Source organism: Lepisosteus platostomus, chromosome 5, assembly GCF_059453375.1.
Source record: "Lepisosteus platostomus isolate fLepPlt1 chromosome 5, fLepPlt1.hap1, whole genome shotgun sequence".
NCBI classification, from domain to species: domain Eukaryota; kingdom Metazoa; phylum Chordata; class Actinopteri; order Semionotiformes; family Lepisosteidae; genus Lepisosteus; species Lepisosteus platostomus.
In genome coordinates this window covers 61878225-61897669 of record NC_142615.1, presented here as the reverse complement: position 1 = coordinate 61897669, position 19445 = coordinate 61878225, and the positions used below count along the sequence as shown (strand labels likewise).

Here is a 19445-nt window from a genome sequence, read left to right as displayed (position 1 = left end):
TCCACCGCAGCCCGGCCTGGATGACGTTTAGGGTATTGTTTTAAAAAAACAACAACAACAACAACAACAACAACATTTTGACTCCCCCGTCTCTTTCTTTTCCAGAAGTAGAGAAGATCAGCGACCGAAAATGGTCGGAGAACACGGGTAGGTGTGTTGGGAACCCCGAGGTCGAGAGGGACGCGCACAAGGCGGCTTAAAAGATCAGGCGCTGTTAAACGAAGGGAACTTCTCATCCCGTTATATTAGAAGGACGGAAGTCTGAGAAAATCGAGGATATTCTTGAGCAGGAGCAGCGTTAAGTGAAATCTCATTTATAGACTTGAAACTTAATGCCCCCCCCCCAAACAGCCACGGGTGGGTATATTATCCTCGGGAATCTCTTCCCTCTGTCCAAATCGCTTCAACTGTGGGAACGCGTAGACCTGACGGAAGTCTGATAGGACTTTGGGCGCCCTCTGGCGGAAAAGGGCCGCATTACCAGCCGCCCGGCTGTTCAGCCATGAGGCGTCCTCAAACAACTAGTCAAAAAAAAAGTGTGTCCTCGTTACTGCTGAAGTTACGGCTCAAAGACCCGCTTATTAGATGTCAACTACCACCGTGTCCTCATCGATGTTCTAGCGAATTCATTTTTATTTCGGGATTTAAGCGAAAACGGCGCTGGGGTTCTCCTCCCGGGAAACCGCGCAAACTCCCGGCTCTCTCCTCCCTGTTGCCGGGACAAGCTTTTCCCGCAGCGGCCGAAGCAGCTGTATTTGAACACTCTCCCTCTCTCTCTCTCAATTCAATTCAAGGTGCTTTATTAGCATGACCGATGGGTACAATCAGTGTTGCCAAAGCAAATAAAAATAATAAAATTAACATGGAACAAAACAAAAAATAGAAGTAAAATAAAATCTACAGACATGTTACAGACATTTACAACAAAGACATATTATAAAATATTGACATATACTGTAGGCGGCTGGAGCATTATTGGGAGACAGACTCACTGTTCCTCAGGCTGTGACAGGAGATCACATACTGGGCTGCCAGATCAACTGAGTTCCCTCCTCCCTCTCCCAGTAGGATTGGGACCCGTTGTGATTCTGGCAGGTGTGGGATTAGATTTCTGAATTTCGGGAAGAATGTTTCTCTAATCCCAGAGTATCTGTCACAGTGCAGTAGGAAGTGCACCTCTGTCTCTATTTCTCCCCGCTGGCAGTGGGAGCACAGCCTGTCCTCTCTGGGCAGCCAGGTCTGCGTGTGTCGCCCAGTTTCTATGGCCAGGTTGTGGTCACTGAGCCTGTACTTCGTCAGGGTCTGTTTCTGTTTGTTATTTTTTATTTTGGTCAAATAATCAGGTAGTGTGTATTGTCTGTTTAGGGTTCTGTAGCATTCCAGTTGATGTTGTGTTTGTGTGTGTGTGTCCCAGTGTGTGAGATATTGCTGTTTGATCTGTGCTGTGATGTGGTTGAGTCTGGGTTGTGGTGCTCTAGCAGTGCTGTCCTGAGGCTGGTTAGGGTTGGTGTGGCTCAGGTCGGTGAGCCTCAGGACCAGCTGGCTCAGGGGGCTCTGTTTTGGGTTTAGCTCTTGGCTCAGCAGGGCTTTGTGGTGGTAGGAATTGTGGTCGCTGTTTTTTAGGTGTAGCCAATACTTTAATATTCTTTTCTGTATGTTAATCAATAGTGGGTACTGGCCTAATTCGGCCCTGCACCCGTTGTTAGGTGTTTTTCTCTGCACACGGAGTATGTTTCTACAAATCTCCACGTGCAGAGTTTCTGTGGGGTGTTTGTCCCATTGAGTGTAATCCTGGTCTGTGAGGGGACCCCACACTTCACTGCCATATAGGGCAAGGGGTTGGATTACACTTTCAAATATTTGGAGCCAGATTCTTGTTGGTGGGTTGATGTTGAAGAGCCTCCTTCTTATTGCGTAGAAAGCCCTGAGTGCCTTCTCCCTCAGTGCCTTCACTGTCAGGTCAAAACTCCCGGAAGAGCTGATGGTGAGACTGAGATATGTGTAGCTGGATGTGTGCTCCAATGTGTTGTTGTTCAGTGTGAATTTGTACCTGTTTCCCTGAGGTCTGGCTTTCTTCTGGAAAACCATAACTCTGGTCTTGTCCAGATTGACTGTCAGCACCCAGGTCTGACAGTCCTGCTCCAGCAGTGCCAGGTTCTGCTGTTCTGGGTCCAGATGGGCTGTCAGTGCCCAGGTCTGACAGTCCTGCTGCAGCAGTGCCAGGTTCTGCTGTTCTGTGTCCAGATGGGCTGTCAGTGCCCAGGTCTGACAGTGCTGCTCCAGCAGTGCCAGGTTCTGCTGTTCTGGGTCCAGATTGACAGTCAGCGCCCAGGTCTGAGAGTACTGCTCCAGCAGTGCCAGGTTCTGCTGCTCTGGGTCCAGATTGACAGTCAGCGCCCAGGTCTGAGAGTACTGCTCCAGCAGTGCCAGGTTCTGCTGCTCTGGGTCCAGATTGACAGTCAGCGCCCAGGTCTGAGAGTACTGCTCCAGCAGTGCCAGGTTCTGCTGCTCTGGGTCCAGATTGACAGCCAGATTGACTGCAGCCCCTGTTCTGTGGGCGACAGCAGGACCAGGTCATCTGCGTAGAGCAGGAACTTGATTTCTGTGTGGTGTAGTGTGAGACCAGGAGGTGCAGACTGCTCCAACATTCCTGCTAATTCGTTGATATAGATATTGAACAGTGTTGGGCCTCTCTCTCCCCTTTCCCCTTACTATCTCCTCTCTCTCCCCCTCATTCTCTCTCCTCTCTCTTTCTCCCCTCACTCTCTCCCCTCTCTCTCCCCTCTCTCTCCCCTCTCTCTCCCCTCTCTCTCCTTACTCTCTCCCCTCTCTCCTTTCTCTAACAGGGACTGGAGGAGAGGCAGCAGCAGAGGGAGACAGAGCTGAGGCAGCAGCAGAGGGAGACAGAGCTGAGGCAGGAGCAGGAGGAGAGACAGAGACAGCAGCAGAGGGAGGCAGAGCTGAGGCAGGAGCTGGAGGAGAGGCAGAGGCAGCAGCAGAGGGAGGCAGAGCTGAGGCAGGAGCTGGAGGAGATACAGAGGCAGCAGCAGAGGGTGGCAGAGCTGAGGCAGGAGCTGGAGGAGATACAGAGGCAGCAGCAGAGGGAGTCAGAGCTGAGGCAGGAGCTGGAGGAGATACAGAGGCAGCAGCAGAGGGAGACAGAGCTGAGGCAGGAGCTGGAGGAGATACAGAGGCAGCAGCAGAGGAAGTCAGAGCTGAGGCAGGAGCTGGAGGAGATACAGAGGCAGCAGCAGAGGGAGACAGAGCTGAGGCAGGAGCTGGAGGAGAAGCAGCAGCAGAGGGAGGCAGAGCTGAAGCAGGAGCTGGAGGAGAAGCAGCAGCAGAGGGAGGCAGAGCTGAGGCAGGAGCTGGAGGAGAGGCAGCAGCAGAGGGAGGCAGAGCTTAGGCAGGAGCTGGAGGAGATACAGCAGTGGAGGCAGAAGAAATGGGCCCGGCCGAGGCAGAGGAGAGAGGAAGGCGCGCCGGACTCCGCCCAGCTCGGCCCGAAGCTGAGAATCCAGTACAAGCCTCCGCGCCGTGTTTCCCGCCGTAAGTACGCCTCCCGCTGGCACAGCCCTGCCACGACCAGAGCCTCGCGCCCTCAGTGCCTTCCTAACACTTCTGTATAGCGCCTTGCTGGACCCTCCCCTCAGAGCTCTTCCCAGGTCACGGGGAATCCCACTACCACCACCAGTGTGCAGCCCCCACCTGGAGGATGCTCCAGTCCGCTCCGCCCACAGCTGCTCTCTGGGGGGGAGGAGAGCAGAGGGATGCTCATCACCCGCTGTGCTGCTCCCGTATTCCAGCCACGTTTTCCCTGTGTTTTCCAGGATCCGGGACCGAAGGGACCGGGCCGGACTCGGGACACGTCCCGAGTGCAGCAGCCGGACAGCAGAGAAGCATCGCGCTGCAGCCTGCAGTAGCGTCGACAGCCAGCGACACACCCCACACAGAGACCCTCATCCAGGCAACTTAATCCACACAGAGACCTCATCCAGGCAACTTAATCCACACAGAGACCTCATCCAGCCAATTTAATCCGGACAGAGACCCACATCCACGCAACTTAATCCAGACAGAGACCTCAACCAGGCAATTTACTCGAGACAGAGACCCTCATCCAGGCAATTTAATCCACACAGACCCTCATCCAGGCAATTTAATCGAGACAGAGACCTCAACCAGGCAATTTAATCGAGACAGAGACCCTCATCCAGGCAATTTAATCGAGACAGCACCCTGATCAAGACAGCAGTTAAATCCAGACAGCAATCTCATCCGTGTTATTTCATCTCTGCCAGTGTGACTTTTGCAACTCCTGCTCTTAAAAAAGATGTATTCGGATTCTGAAGATTCTGATTTTGTAATGACAATAATAACTGTGATCATAAGAATATGAAAAGCATAATAAAGACTGAAATGTTGGCTGTGCCCTCTTGAAATCTCTCTCCCAGAGCTTGTCAGGTGCGGAAGGAAGAACGGGCGGTAAGGTTTTGGGAGAGCAGATCCCATTTTCCGGTGGAATCTTCCGAGCCAAAACGTAACCTAGCATCTCTTTAAATAAAAAAAATCAACAGACAGACGCACTTTAATTCTATAAACAACCTTTACTTCCTTTAAATTCAATACAATCATAAGAAACAAATCAGATCATCAAAACCAAATAAGCGTTTGGCGCCTACAGCCCTGAATTGGAAAAAATGCTTCGAAAACAGATGGATGAACTATAAAAGTTACAACTGAGCAGTAATTCACACAACAGCATCAAATAGCAAACTGCAGGCATCAGATAGCATGGAAAATAACTCAGTCATCTATTATAAAGCTAGTCTTAAGGCTAAAGAATTGCTCTGAGTAAACATGCAGCAGTATATAAAATATCATTGGATTATAGAGCCTTGTAACTAAGATATGCTATTAAAGAATTGTTAAGATCTGTTTTGAAAATGGAGAAATAAACTTCATGCAAAATGCGAGTTAATCTCTGATGTTGCTTAAATACCCAATTTCTATGGAATTGGTCCATTTTTCAGTACAATGTACCATCGATGTCCCCTGGCTGTAGTTTGGTGTCCCACTGTTTCCCTCCTCTTCTGTCTCTGGAGTGAAGCACTGCCGGGTTTATGAGGCCCACGTCATGTGATCCAAGTCCACCAATCGCAACCAGACACCGGGCCATGAGGCTTTAAGACAGGTGTGCTTCAGCACAGGAAGTGACATCGACACTGTGTGTTGTGCACCCACCCAATCTGACTGGAGACAGAATAACTGGAAAACAGACAAAAAAATCTAACAACCCAGTGAATATGGCTTAATACCTAAGAAACATTCAGAAATGAAATGAGAAATTATATAACAAACAAATAATCTTAGAGAAAATCTGATGAAGCAGTATAAAAATGGATGAAAATAAACAAAACACAAGGTCACAATTGTCTTAAAATACCCAAGGTTTAAAACGGCAAAATATGGGATTGAAAGTTTGACCATGGGTTCTCCGACAATCTTACACAATAACTGTTATCTCTAGCATGTCACGTTTCTTATACCAATCTTTCACTTTTTTTGTAATTGCATTACAGAATCAATTTTTGACTTCCTCAGGCTTGTGTTGCACCCATGAATACCAGTGTTCACCAAAAGAGGACCAGCTCCGTGAAGCATTACTCTATTTGTTCTTAAACATGAACTTATGCACTGGCCTGATTTGCTGCGTTTTTCGAGGTCTTGTGGATGGACATGCTTCTTTTCACTGTCCAGAGAGCTCCACAATTTCACCGGTGCATCTATCTCCGCGTGGTCATACGTGTTAAATGTCTTCAGTTCTTCTATTGCGGATTTCTTGTCAATAGTTTTCCAGTATTCTGGTATCTCTCCTTTACCTTGAAAGGTCTTGCTATAACGCTTCTCCAGCTTGTCTTTAAAGGCACAGATGAACCACTTCCAATACATCTGTGCAGAGTTATCTGGGGTGATGTGCCATCTATTGAAGGGTGGACCTGCTTCTCTTTATCTCCTCCACGGAGTTTCTCTTGATTCGTCGTTATTGGGCAGGAAAGTCCCATCACTGCAGACGGAGGTGGTACAGATCTCTATGGAGAAGTTCTGAGTGCCGTGGTGAAACCAGCCATTCACAGCCCTGGGGCGATGAAATTGGACACAGTGATCTGTAGAGTGGTCAGGGATACTGTTGGTACAAACAGCGCAACAGAGAGGGCACTGCTCCCAGCACCCACTGAGCTGCTTCGACAGAATGTAATCGGGGCTTTCCCAGAACTTGTTGATGTCTACTCCACCTTTGGTTTCTTCTGATAAAGTGTGATGCATCGCTATGATGGATTCATATACCTTTTCTTTCAGACACTGCAGGTCAATGTCCTCTTTCTCAATAGTCCTAAAGTAATTCCGTGGAATGTCCATGTCACTCCCCAGTTCTGAACAAAATTCATCCAGCCACATGGAGACATTGCCCTGCTTATCTTCAACAAGCCCTGTTACTTTACAAACTGTGAATATAATGCGGTCTATCAGATATGTGAGATTATCGGTCAAGATCTCAGTAATTCTCTCCCTCCCACTGTGTTTACAGTATTTTTCAACACAGTCTGTTATATACCTGTCAAAACAATCCTTTGGTGCAACAAAGTATTCTTCATACAAATCAAATCTCTCCTTCTCAGCCAGGTATATCAGTAGGTGATTTTCCAGGTTGGATCTATTACTGTTGAAAGCTGGATGGGTCGACCTCATCTTGCCTGCAATTCTGATGCCAATTTTTTCATACACTGCCTGCTGGACAGCGGTTTTCAGTTTTCCATGAAGGAAATCAACAAGAATGTTGAGGGCTGTGCTTTGTTGGCAGAAACTCTTAAAGATTTGTAGATATTCCTCTCTCTTGCTTTTGAAGTACAGCATTGGGTCGTTTGCCTTCTTGAATGCTTCCTGCTTTACCTTGAACTGTTCTGCTGCAAACACACAAAGATGGGCAGATAACTCGATTCTGTAGTTATCTGTTAATGCAAAGTGTTTTGTATGTTCTTCAAAGTCTTTGATCCCTGATTGTATTAGATTTAGTATTGCATTGATGTAGCCCTCATCAAAGTCCAGTATCGCATCCTGCAGATCATCAATGTATTGTTTAATTGTTTTCGATATACTTGCTGAAAGATGGATTACACTTTCTTCATCTGTTGGAGTAAAAGAGTGTGTAAAAATTCCATATTTGGATTTTTTATGAATGTGTTTTTTCTCATCAAACTGAAAGGTTTGGGGACGCTCAGTAATTACTTGTCTGGAATTTGCTTTTGTTTTAAATGTTTCACAAAAGATTTTTTCCACTGCTGCATCGATGTTGACGTCTTTCTCTGCAGGGGTCTTTGAGGCAACTCTGGTCATCAGTTCCACCCAGAGTTTCTCAAACTCTTTATCCATTGTCTCATCACACTCGCTAATTAGATTAGAAGCCAGACATCTGCTTTTTGCGAGCAGCTCTGCCAGGTACTGGGATTTCTTTTGATCCAGTCCTGATCTAGACTTACGTTGTGCAATCCATTTTTTACATCTCCTCTGGGTGTCCTCGATGAGCTCCTCTTTCACTGTCTGTAATCTGAAATCAATGTTATTTTTCCACTGATTCAATATATGTGGATATTTCTCCTTTTTAAAGTACTCTTCAGTTTCTTCTGAAATGGCTTTTGCCTGCTGCTCAAACGACTTTTTAATGCTTGAGCTGTCTACTGCTTGCACTTGATCACTCATGATTTGGTGCCGCAGTGTCCTTTGCAGGTCAAGACCACATTTTCTCAGCTGCCATGTCCAATTACCACAATTTACTTCTAACCTCTTATAAACCATGACTTCCAAACTGTTTCGAAAGCTGAAAACAAAGTTTTCCCCTAGCAGTGCATTCCACATGGCCACTATCCGCAATTTCATTTCTGAGATAGAAGCAAATCTACAGTCCGACTTCCATTCTCTTATTCCGAGTATTGTGCTCTTCAGTTCTTGGACGTTTTCGCTGTAGCTTGGGTTGGGAGGTGCTGTTGATGGGTTTCCTTCAAAAAGATTTTTGAAAAAGTAAACGTGCTTTGTTATGTCAAATTGAATGATGTCATTAAAACTTGTAGCATCAAACCCTTCTTCACTGGCTGCAATGCGAGCCATTTCATCCAGTGTCTCCTGTAGGTCTCCTTCCTGTCATATTGTCTTCACTGGCAGATGGTTCTGCAACATTTTGATGCACAAAAAGGCAGCTTGGAGTGATACTGACTCTCTTCATCCTCATAAAAGCCTGGACACAAATCTGAAGAATATCTTGCATATCCAGTAACCTCTCTCCCATGATGTTAATTAGGGTTGCATCAGCTATTCCAACGATAAATGTAGCGAGTTCATTGTCATGGGCCAGTGCAGTTGCATTATTAATCTCCGGTGATCGAAGGCCTTCTGTGTCCACTATAAGGACAAAGTCATACTGCAACTCATCTCTGATCTTTTGATCCACTGTCACTTACTGCATGAATGCTCCTCTTGTGCATCTTCCTGCACTCACTGGAAAGTGAAGACCAAACATAGTGTTCAGTAATGTGGACTTGCCAGAGCTTTGAACACCAAGAATGGACAGAACAAATATCTGTTTGTCACCAACTTTATGGATCAGTTTGTCCAGCACTGCTTCGATCCATCCAAGAGGGACGTAGGAAGCATCCCCATCCATCAGTTCAAGAGGATATCCTGCGATCAACATTTCAGCCCCTATCCCTGGAAGAGCAGTAAGATACTGTTTTTCATCTGCCATATCTGGTGACATTTTCAAAGCTTCATAGATCTGACTGACTTCTCGCAACAAATGCTGAAGGCCAAAGTTTGAAGCATCGAGTTCCCGAGATATATTCTCCGCTGTCTTTTGCAATTGACTTTCATCGCCTCCGTTTGAGGTGCGCTGCGATTTCATGTCCACCCATGTTGAGTGGTAGAGCGCTGAAGTTTAGTGAGTGAATCTGTGGTAAGATCATCCAGGAGTGTTCCTAACCACTGCAGCATGTACAGTTTAGTGTCCGGAGAAAGTGAAGAGGAGCCGAGACACTCCAGGAAGGATCTCATGAGGTTGTTGAGAGGGAAAGCTTTGCCCAGCTGTTCTTTGCGTAAGTCTTCTTTCTTAGCTTGGATTTTACTCTTTTGCTGCTCAATACTGGTAAAGGCACTAGACTGTAGTCGATAAGACTCTTTATCTTTCCTGCGCCATTCATACCAGAGATCACCTTGTAATGGTAGAAATGTCCTTTTCACATTGGCCAGGTCTTCTTTCTTTATTAGATCCATAAGTCTCTGGGCAATTTCATGACCTTCTCTGCATTTCTCATTGACTTCATCTGTTACAATGCTATGTCGTCTGGCTACTTCTATGCAGGCTTTTAAAGAGCACTTTTTATCCTTAGTACCTAGAAAATGTTTGATGTGAGAAATGATTTCATCTGTTAACTGGGCTTCATTCTTATTGTGAACTGCAAGTTTCACCTTAGTTGGATTAGGTCTGTGAGCAACCTTTTCTTTTTCTGCAAAGAGACAGATGACCGGTGTGGAGCTCTTGAGGAGAGAAGAGAGGGTCTCTTTTCTGGTGTCATTCAAAGAGGATTCCGAAACCAGAACCACGATAACAGCACTGACTTCCTGCAGAAACGCGATCTGCTCCTTGTGGTTGCTGGCGTCGCCGTGCAGATTAGTGAACGCCACGCAGCTGTTAAGAACGTCGTCTTCCATTCCACCTGGCCAGTACCACGCAATCTCCACCAGCCCATCCGTGAGAAGGCATTCCCTCGTACTGCCTTTGCAGTGCCGGTGGAAGAAAACATTGTGCTTCTGTCTGTTGATTACGCTGTTCAGGATTTTCGATTTAGATGTTGGGCATATTCCAAACCTAATGAAAGACACTATCGGTACAGATGCCTGGAACAAAAGTCCGCTTTTGACACTGTCTTTATTGGCACCTTTACTTTTCCAGCTCTTCTTAACCTGCTGAAATGCCCACATGGGAAATTCGGTCGTATCGTTTCGTGGGTCAGGTACTAGCAGAGGCAGGGCATATTGGCACTTGGTCAGTTTCATACACATCCACTGCCTCAGGAAATCGCTAGCACAAAGGAACACAGCCATCTGAATATCCATGGGATGGATCTGCAATTCTTCCTCTGTGTCATCATCACACACATTTGTATCACCCAGGAAATCATCGACATCACAGCTGACCTCTGCACTCTTGTGATGTGGCTGCCCTTTTTCCTTGACGCACAGCACACTCCTGGCTCGGTAGTCCAGCATCATGAGCTTGTACAGGTAATAAAAAGACAGCTCCTCTTCTGCGGTTGGCTGAGTGTTATTCAATGATAACTTGTTTACAGTTAGTACATCTGGCTTTGTCAATTTTTGCAGAATAGAACTTCTGGAGTCCGAGTCTTTCCAGTAGTTTCATAAAAATATGTGCTTTCTCCTCTGCTCCTGACGGCTGGGTTCCAATGCTCTCCTCTTTGTTTCTCGTGCCCAAGACGCTCGGCTTGTCCTCTTGTTCCCCCACCTGCAGCTGCCGCTTGCCTTCTTGTGAGGATTCGGAGAAGCGGATCTCTGTACACAGGAATACTTTGTCCAGCTGTTGTATCTCATTTTTCTCCGTCCCCAAGACGATGGAGTGTAGCTCTTTTTCAATTCTCTCCCAGTCTTGACGTGGACTGTCACAGTCCAGTATTGCAGAAAGGTCACTGGGAGAGGTCTCTCTGAAGTGTGCTTTAAAGAACTCCAGTCGTCTCCCCTTCTCTTCATAAGAAACTTTTCCTCCGTCAGAGGATATTGAAAGGGCTAAATGCCACAAGAAAGCCAGGGCTCTATCTGCACTCTTAGCACTCAGCTGGATGTACTGGGTATGTTTACTGAGCAGTGTTTCCTCAATGAAGTCAATTTCCGCCCACCCAAGAAGGTGAGAAAATATACCATCTTTTGCACTATATCCCAAAATGTTGACGATGGAAAGGATTAGCATCTCTTCCCTGTATTGATTGGTCTCACTTTGCGTTCTCAGCAATGAGTTCAATGAGAGCAAGACTGTAAGTGTTGCTTTGATTTTTGCTTCCTGAACACTTTCCAGGTCACAGTGTGAAAATCTTTCACCTCTGGTCTCTTCTTTAGCTGTCTTGAGAATTTCTATGAAATGTGACAAATCAGCAACAACAACATCTTTGTGGATCTTCTCAGCGGACTGATGAGCCCATTTCAGTATTTGGGCCTTACTTGGGAAGCTTTTCACCTGAAACGAATAAGGCTCAATTAAATCACACATCAGTGCCCTGAGAGTTGTGGTTTCTGCAGGAGCAAGATGCTCGTTTTCTTGAGTCACTTGAAGTAAAAAATCTTGAAAGACATTATCAGAAAGACATGATTCTACCCAAATAGCATGGCTTCCCGTTTTTTCATACAACTTAATCTTGAATTCGAGTAATTCTTTCAGGCGCGCTTCACTGTCTGACGTCTGCCTGCCCCTCATGGAACTGAGAAGATTTTTAACGTCTGTGACTGCAGAGAGCACATTCTCACCCCATAGTGTCTCGGGGCTCAAGTTTGTGATCGACATGTACGCTTCCCTGAGAATGTTGCTCAGCATTGTGACGTCTTTAAAATCCTTTCTGTGAGCGGAGAGGATGATTTCCCAAACAGGCATGAGAGTTACTCCTCTGTCGATGACACACCAGGTTCTGTTACTGGATACAAGAGCAGATCTCCACTGTAGGTAGTTATCTGTTTCAGCTGGACCCCCAGTTTTACTCACAGAGAGCTGGATTTTGTTCAGAAGAGCTTCACTGTGCCCTCCAGAAAGGAATTCCTTCAGTTCAGATGAAAGGAACCCCGCATTGACCTCAGCGGTCAACAAGGAAGCTACACTGCACCGAAAGCCAATGTAGGCGGACAGGACCTGAGACATGACTCCCTCCACCTCTGTGAGCTCGTTGTTCATGATGCCCTCAGCAGCTGCCTTCCAGCAGAACCTCCCGCCAAAGTGAAAAGGACCCTGGTTCACATGGGACCCAAACCTTTCAAAATACTGGCGAACTTCGGCAGTGAATTCAGAAGTTTTCTGAGCTTTGTTAATATTCAGCAGAATTTTTTCCAGGTTCTGCAGCTCACGCAAAGCTGCAGTTGATAGTTTCACCTGTTCCTTAGCAATAAAGGCAGAAGCCAGGGGTATGTACTTGTACACTGTAGTGCACTTGTAGGAGACCTCACAAGAAGACGCGCGTTTCTCTCCGAATTCTTCTGAATTGCGTTTTTCTCTTGTGCCCGCTAGGCTGACACCGCGGACACCAGTAGATACCGCGCAGTTGCTGCTGAAGCCGAGCCTTTCCACAATCTTCACGAAAAGCGTCTGAGATTCAAGGGTTGAAAAGTCTCTCTGTGCATAAAAGGAGCTCTGCTCCGGACCCTTCAGGCAGAACAGTTTCGGGACCTGAATGAGCTGCTGTCTTTTCTCCAGCATGTCCTCCAGTTTCCCAGTTTTAAATACCCCCTCCAGAGCCAGGCCACCAGACGCATGCAGCAACACCTCCTCGCTGGAGACACGTTCTGGAGGATTACGGGGAGTGATGTCTAGAACAGCGAGCTGCTGCAAGATGCTTTCTAGTTCCTTCCGAGGCTGTCGAGACTGCCCCCAGCTCTCTACAGGGAGCCCTAGAGATGAGCATAGCTCCTTCGCTCTTGCTTCAAGATCTGTGTGGCCGTGTTCTTTTTCCGTTCTGATCAGTTCAGTGAGAGCCCGTTTTGTTTTCTCTAGTTTCTCCTGCAGTCTCTCCATTTGCTCTTCCGCCAGGTCTCTAGATTTCACATTTGGATCGGGAGTTCTGACAAGTTTGTGAAGAGCACTTTTCTCCCACACTTCTCGCACGTGCAGTTCTAACTTTGCGTACTCCTCCTCCGTGACAAACTGTAAAGAGTTTGTGTTTGTAAGATGGAGACTATGTAGCTTTGGTAGCCAGTACTCTGCTTCGGTTTCAAGCTCTTTGGAAAGTTCCGCCTGTTTTTGGTCCATCGATCTTTTCAAATCTTCACTTTCCATACTTATCTGAAAAAAACAGAGACATTTGTCCATCAACAAGGTGACCAAATTCCCCAAAACGCGTCCCATTTCTCTTGTCTGCTCCTTTCCCCCATTTCAAATAGCCATCTTAGATCGCACAATTATTTGGTCAAAATGTAAATGATTTTTTGTAGACTCACTGCATCAATACAGTAACAGACAATCGAATTATGGTGTCATAATGACACCGATAATGATAAATATTTAGTCAATGACAAATATTTAGTGAAAAGCAGTATCAGGTAAAATAAAGTAGAAATTCCCTATATCATGAAAATATACTTTTTTCCAGTATTCGCTCTAAACACTACTTAACTATCTATTGTCAAAATGATCATTAGAGATGTTTTTACTGTTTAAGAAGTATAACTACGTATAACACTAGGTGACCGCCAAATCTGCTGTACTGACAGGCCTCCCGGGTACGAACCGCAGAGAGTTATCTTTTGTCCACAAAAACACCTTGTCTACATATCTGGAAATAAATGGGTTTTTTTTTCTCTCCAATTAGGAACATAATTCATCACTTGAAGACCCTTCGTAAGGTAAAACTGAATAAACCCAAAAACGAAAATCCCTTCACCTGTAAAATCTTCCTGTTCATTCACAGAATTCATTCCCAGATCAATATTTATCCTGACAGAACACTGAATCATCCATGTAGGAGTGGCAATAGCTCATCTCCAATTTACCCTGCTATAGTAGCTATCTTGCCGTAAACGTTTAACTTTTGTGGGAGGCTGTAAAGTCACATTACCTCACTAGGTGTCTTAAAATCACTGTGTGGGTAAAGGACCTATCTCCGTTCAAATGCACCTACCCACGTGTAACTGGAATTAACTGCCTGCTGAAAAAACACAGGGCTGTAAAACCTTCTACCAGCATGTCTTATATCCAGCAGCCATCTCACCCTGCAGCTCCCAGCTGGCAGCCCCCTCCTCACTGGAGCCCAGCAGGTGGGAGCCCGGCCAGTACCTGGAGGGGAGACTCCTGGGAAAAACTAAGGTTGCTGCTGGGAGAGGTGTTAGTGGGGCCAGCAGGGGGTGCTCTCACCCTGCGTTCTGTGTGGGTCCTGATGCCCCAGTATAGTGACGGGGGACACTGGGCTGTAAACAAGCGCCGTCCTTCGGATGAGACGTCAAACAGAGGTCCTGACTCTCTGTGGTCATTAACAATCCCGGGGTGTTTCTGGAGAAGAGTAGGGGTGTTACCCCAGTGTCCTGGCTTGATTCCCTCCCTGGTCTTGACCCATCATGGCCTCCTAATCACCCCCCTCTCTGACCCACGGAGAGCTGGTGTGTGGGGAGCGTTCTGGCGCACTATGGCTGCCGTCGCACCATCCAGGTGGGGCTGCACACTGGTGTTGGTAGTGGGATTCCCCATGACCTGTCAAGCGCTTTGAGTGGAGTGTCCAGAAAAGCGCTATATAAGTGTAAGCAATTATTATTATTATGTCTTGTAAACCAGCTCCTTATTGGACGAAGTGTATTACCAGTCAGCAGTGAATCAACTGATGCAGAAGTCGTGGTAGGTAATCTTTTGCTTAAAAATCACATGGTTTGCAAGAATGTGACAAGCTTTTGTTTTTTAATTTTAAATTACTATGGAATACTTTCATGGGTATACAGTTTATCAGAATATGTAGCACCTCTTCAATATATGTCATGTCTAGGAGTTGATACCTCCTTGTGATTATTATTTTCTATACACCCGTCTCCCCACTGCTCTCTCCAGTCCAGGGTCACAGACTGGGGGAGCTGGAGTCTGTCCCAGCAAGCAACAGGCACAAGGCAGGGAACACACTGGACAGAACAGCAGTCCATCACAGGACACACACACACACACACACACACACACCCTGGACAGGACACCAGTCCATCACAGGACACATACTCACACACCCTGGAGAGGACAGCAGTCTATCACAGGACACACACACACACACACACACACACAAACACACACACACACACACACACACACACACACACTCACACTCAGTTCAGGAAGTGTGTGGGTTTCCTCAAGGTGTGTGTGTGTGTGTGTGTGTGTGTGTGTCCTGTGATAGACAGTTGTCCTGTCCAGGGTGTGTGTGTGTGTGTGTGTGTGTGTGTGTGTGTGTGTGTGTGTGTGTGTGTGTGTGTGTGTGTTGGACAGGACACCAGTCCATCACAGGACACACACACTCACACACCCTGGACAGGACACCAGTCCATCACAGGACACACACACACTTACACACCCTGGACAGGACACCAGTCCATCACAGGACACACACACACACCCTGGACGGGACACACACTCACACCAGGGCCAGTTTTCCCAGAAGCGAATTCACCCAACAGCCTGTCATTGGACTGTGGGAGGAACCAGAGTCCCCGGAGCAAACCCACATGAACATGCAAACTCCACACAGACAGCACCACAGGTTTAGAATCGATACCGTGCTGCCCCTACAGAAAGACCCCCCTTCTTAATATCCCCTCCCTGTGTAAAATATATACAGTGCCTTGCGAAAGTATTCGGCCCCCTTGAACTTTTCAACCTTTTGCCACATTTCAGGCTTCAAACATAAAGATATAAATTTTTTATTTTATGTGAAGAATCACCAACAAGTGGGACACAATTGTGAAGTGGAACGAAATCTATTGGATTTTTTAAACTTTTTTAACTAATAAAAAAATGAAAAGTGGGGCGTGCAAAATTATTCGGCCCCTTTACTTTCAGTGCAGCAAACTCACTCCAGAAGTTCAGCGAGGATCTCTGAATGATCCAATGTTGTCCTAAATGACTGATGGTGATAAATAGAATCCACCTGTGTGTAATCAAGTCTCTGTATAAATGCACCTGCTCTGTGATAGTCTCAAGGTTCTGTTGAAAGCGCAGAGAGCATCATGAAGACCAAGGAACACACCAGGCAGGTCCGTAATACTGTTGTGGAGAAGTTTAAAGCCGGATTTGGATACAAAAAGATTTCCCAAGCTTCAAACATCCCAAGGAGCACTGTGCAAGCGATCATCTTGAAATGGAAGGAGTATCAGACCACTGCAAATCTACCAAGACCTGGCCATCCCTCTAAACTTTCAGCTCAGACAAGGAGAAGACTGATCAGAGATGCAGCCAAGAGGCCCATGATCACTCTGGATGAACTGCAGAGAACTACAGCTGAGGTGGGAGAGTCTGTCCATAGGACAACAATCAGTCTTACACTGCACAAATCTGGCCTTTATGGAAGAGTGGCAAGAAGAAAGCCATTTCTCAAAGATATCCATAAAAAGTCTCGTCTAAAGTTTGCCACAAGCCACCTGGGAGACACCCCAAACATGTGGAAGAAGGTGCTCTGGTCAGATGAAACCAAAATCGAACTTTTTGGCCACAATGCAAAACGATATGTTTGGCGTAAAAGCAACACAGCTCATCACCCTCAACACACCATCCCCACTGTCAAACATGGTGGTGGCAGCATCATGGTTTGGGCCTGCTTTTCTTCAGCAGGGACAGGGAAGATGGTTAAAATTGAGGGGAAGATGGATGCAGCCAAATACAGGACCATTCTGGATGAAAACCTGTTGGAGTCTGCAAAAGACCTGAAACTGGGACGGAGATTTATCTTCCAACAAGACAATGATCCCAAACATACAGCAAAATCTACAAAGGAATGGTTCACAAATAAACGTATCCAGGTGTTTGAATGGCCAAGTCAAAGTCCAGACCTGAATCCAATCGAGAATCTGTGGAAAGAGCTGAAAACTGCTGTTCACAAACGCTCTCCATCCAACCTCACTGAGCTCGAGCTGTTTTGCAAGGAAGAATGGGCAAGAATTTCAGTCTCTCGATGTGCAAAACTGATAGAGACATACCCCAAGCGACTTGCAGCTGTAATCGCAGCAAAAGGTGGCTCTACAAAGTATTAACGCAAGGGGGCCGAATAATTTTGCACGCCCCACTTTTCATTTTTTTATTAGTTAAAAAAGTTTCAAAAATCCAATAGATTTCGTTCCACTTCACAATTGTGTCCCACTTGTTGGTGATTCTTCACATAAAATAAAAAATTTATATCTTTATGTTTGAAGCCTGAAATGTGGCAAAAGGTTGAAAAGTTCAAGGGGGCCGAATACTTTCGCAAGGCACTGTATATCCCTGCCTTGACAGCATGTTCGCGATTAATTTCATTAACATCGTTTCCGGTCTTGAGGATAGCAGTTTGCGTCTGCGGTTCGAATATTTCGATCTTCATTGGCTTACATCTCAGGAATCTTCCGAATTCGAAAGCAAGAGCAGGGCGGATGTGTCTTTTCTTTTTCAAGAACAGAGAAAAAATGACGGTGAACATTATTTTGCTACTCAACAGAAGCAGAACTCTGATTGACGCCGGCAGTTTAGCATTCTGAACTGTGTTTCGTCATGAAATGCGTTCACACCAACATCAGTGCTTAAGAACGAGTGCGAAAGTGTATTAATTTTAACCCAGAAGGTGTACTGTATAGCGTCCAGAGCACGATACTGTTGTGAAACACCCCGTCCCCGCCTCCAAAATACAGCTTTTGTTCGAGAGCTTGATTTCAAGAGTTTATACACCGGAAGCTTTCGTTTTCATTCCTCATAGCTCGTCACGACGCCATTTCCCCCAACATTACCTGTACAGGGGAAGCCGCTCGCTGGAGACTTGGATCTTGTGTTTGTGCTGGAAACTGATCTCACGTGAACTGTACCTGACGGCAGTTTGAAATGGTGCAGGTCGCTGTTTCCGCATTTAACTCTGGACAAGGCTCTTAAAACAAAAGTATAAAGTAGAACTTGCAGTTCAGGAAGTGTGTGTGTGTGTGTGTGTGTGTGTGACTGTCCTGTGATGGACGGGTGTCCTGTCCAGGGTGTGTGTGTGTGTGTGTGACTGTCCTGTGATGGACGGGTGTCCTGTCCAGGGTGTGTGAGTGTGTGTGTGTCCTGTGATGGACGGGTGTCCTGTCCAGGGTGTGTGTGTGTGTGTGTCCTGTGATGGAATGGTGTCCTGTCCAGGGTGTGTGTGTGTGTCCTGTGATGGACTGGTGTCCTGTCCAGGGTGTGTGTGTGTGTCCTGTGATGGACTGTTGTCCTGTCCAGGGTGTGTGTGAGTGTGTCCTGTGATGGACACACTGGACAGAACAGCAGTCCATCACAGGACACACACACACACACACACACACACACCCTGGACAGGACACCAGTCCATCACAGGACACATACTCACACACCCTGGAGAGGACAGCAGTCTATCACAGGACACACACACACACACACACACACACACACACACACACACACACACACACACACACACACACACACACACACACACCCCTGGACAGGACACCAGTCCATCACAGGACACACACACTCACACACCCTGGACAGGACACCAGTCCATCACAGGACACACACACACACACACCCTGGACAGGACACCAGTCCATCACAGGACACACACACACTTACACACCCTGGACAGGACACCAGTCCATCACAGGACACACACACACACCCTGGACGGGACACACACTCACACCAGGGCCAGTTTTCCCAGAAGGTGTACTGTATAGCGTCCAGAGCACGATACTGTTGTGAAACACCCCGTCCCCGCCTCCAAAATACAGCTTTTGTTCGAGAGCTTGATTTCAAGAGTTTATACACCGGAAGCTTTCGTTTTCATTCCTCATAGCTCGTCACGACGCCATTTCCCCCAACATTACCTGTACAGGCGAAGCCGCTCGCCGGAGACTTGGATCTTGTGTTTGTGCTGGAAACTGATCTCACGTGAACTGTACCTGACGGCAGTTTGAAATGGTGCAGGTCGCTGTTTCCGCATTTAACTCTGGACAAGGCTCTTAAAACGAAAGTATAAAGTAGAACTCGCAGTTCAGGAAGTGTGTGGGTTTCCTCAAGATGTGCGTGTGCGTGTGCGTGTGCGTGTGCGTGTGTGTGTGTCCTGTGATGGACAGTTGTCCTGTCCAGGGTGTGTGTGTGTGTGACTGTCCTGTGATGGACGGGTGTCCTGTCCAGGGTGTGTGAGTGTGTGTGTGTCCTGTGATGGACTGCTGTCCTGTCCAGTGTGTACCCTGCCTTGTGCCTGTTGCTTGCTGGGACAGACTCCAGCTCCCCCAGTCTGTGACCCTGGACTGGAGAGAGCAGTGGGGAGACGGGTGGATAGAAAATAATAATCACAAGGAGGTATCAACTCCTAGACATGACATATATTGAAGAGGTGCTACATATTCTTATAAAGTGGACGGACGAGGGGACAGACAAGAGGACAGACAAGTGGACGGATGAGTGGAAAGACGAGTGGACGGACGAG

At 46.8% G+C, this 19445-nt stretch overlaps 1 protein-coding gene and 1 pseudogene across 1 annotated transcript; both read right to left on the bottom strand.

The window, feature by feature from the left end:
• Nucleotides 1-5410: 5410 nt before the first annotated feature.
• Nucleotides 5411-10365, bottom strand: LOC148670740 (interferon-induced very large GTPase 1-like; annotated as a pseudogene).
• A 908-nt stretch (nucleotides 10366-11273) lies between these two features.
• Nucleotides 11274-19010, bottom strand: LOC148670739 (interferon-induced very large GTPase 1-like). The gene is made up of 3 exons (XM_088632974.1): nucleotides 18841-19010; nucleotides 11422-13099; nucleotides 11274-11293 (listed from the first exon to the last, which is right to left on the bottom strand). Exons 2-3 carry the CDS (start codon nucleotides 13091-13093, stop codon nucleotides 11274-11276), a joined length of 1692 nt encoding a protein of 563 aa, XP_088489100.1. The 5' UTR covers nucleotides 13094-13099; nucleotides 18841-19010.
• Between the last annotated feature and the right edge of the window lie 435 nt (nucleotides 19011-19445).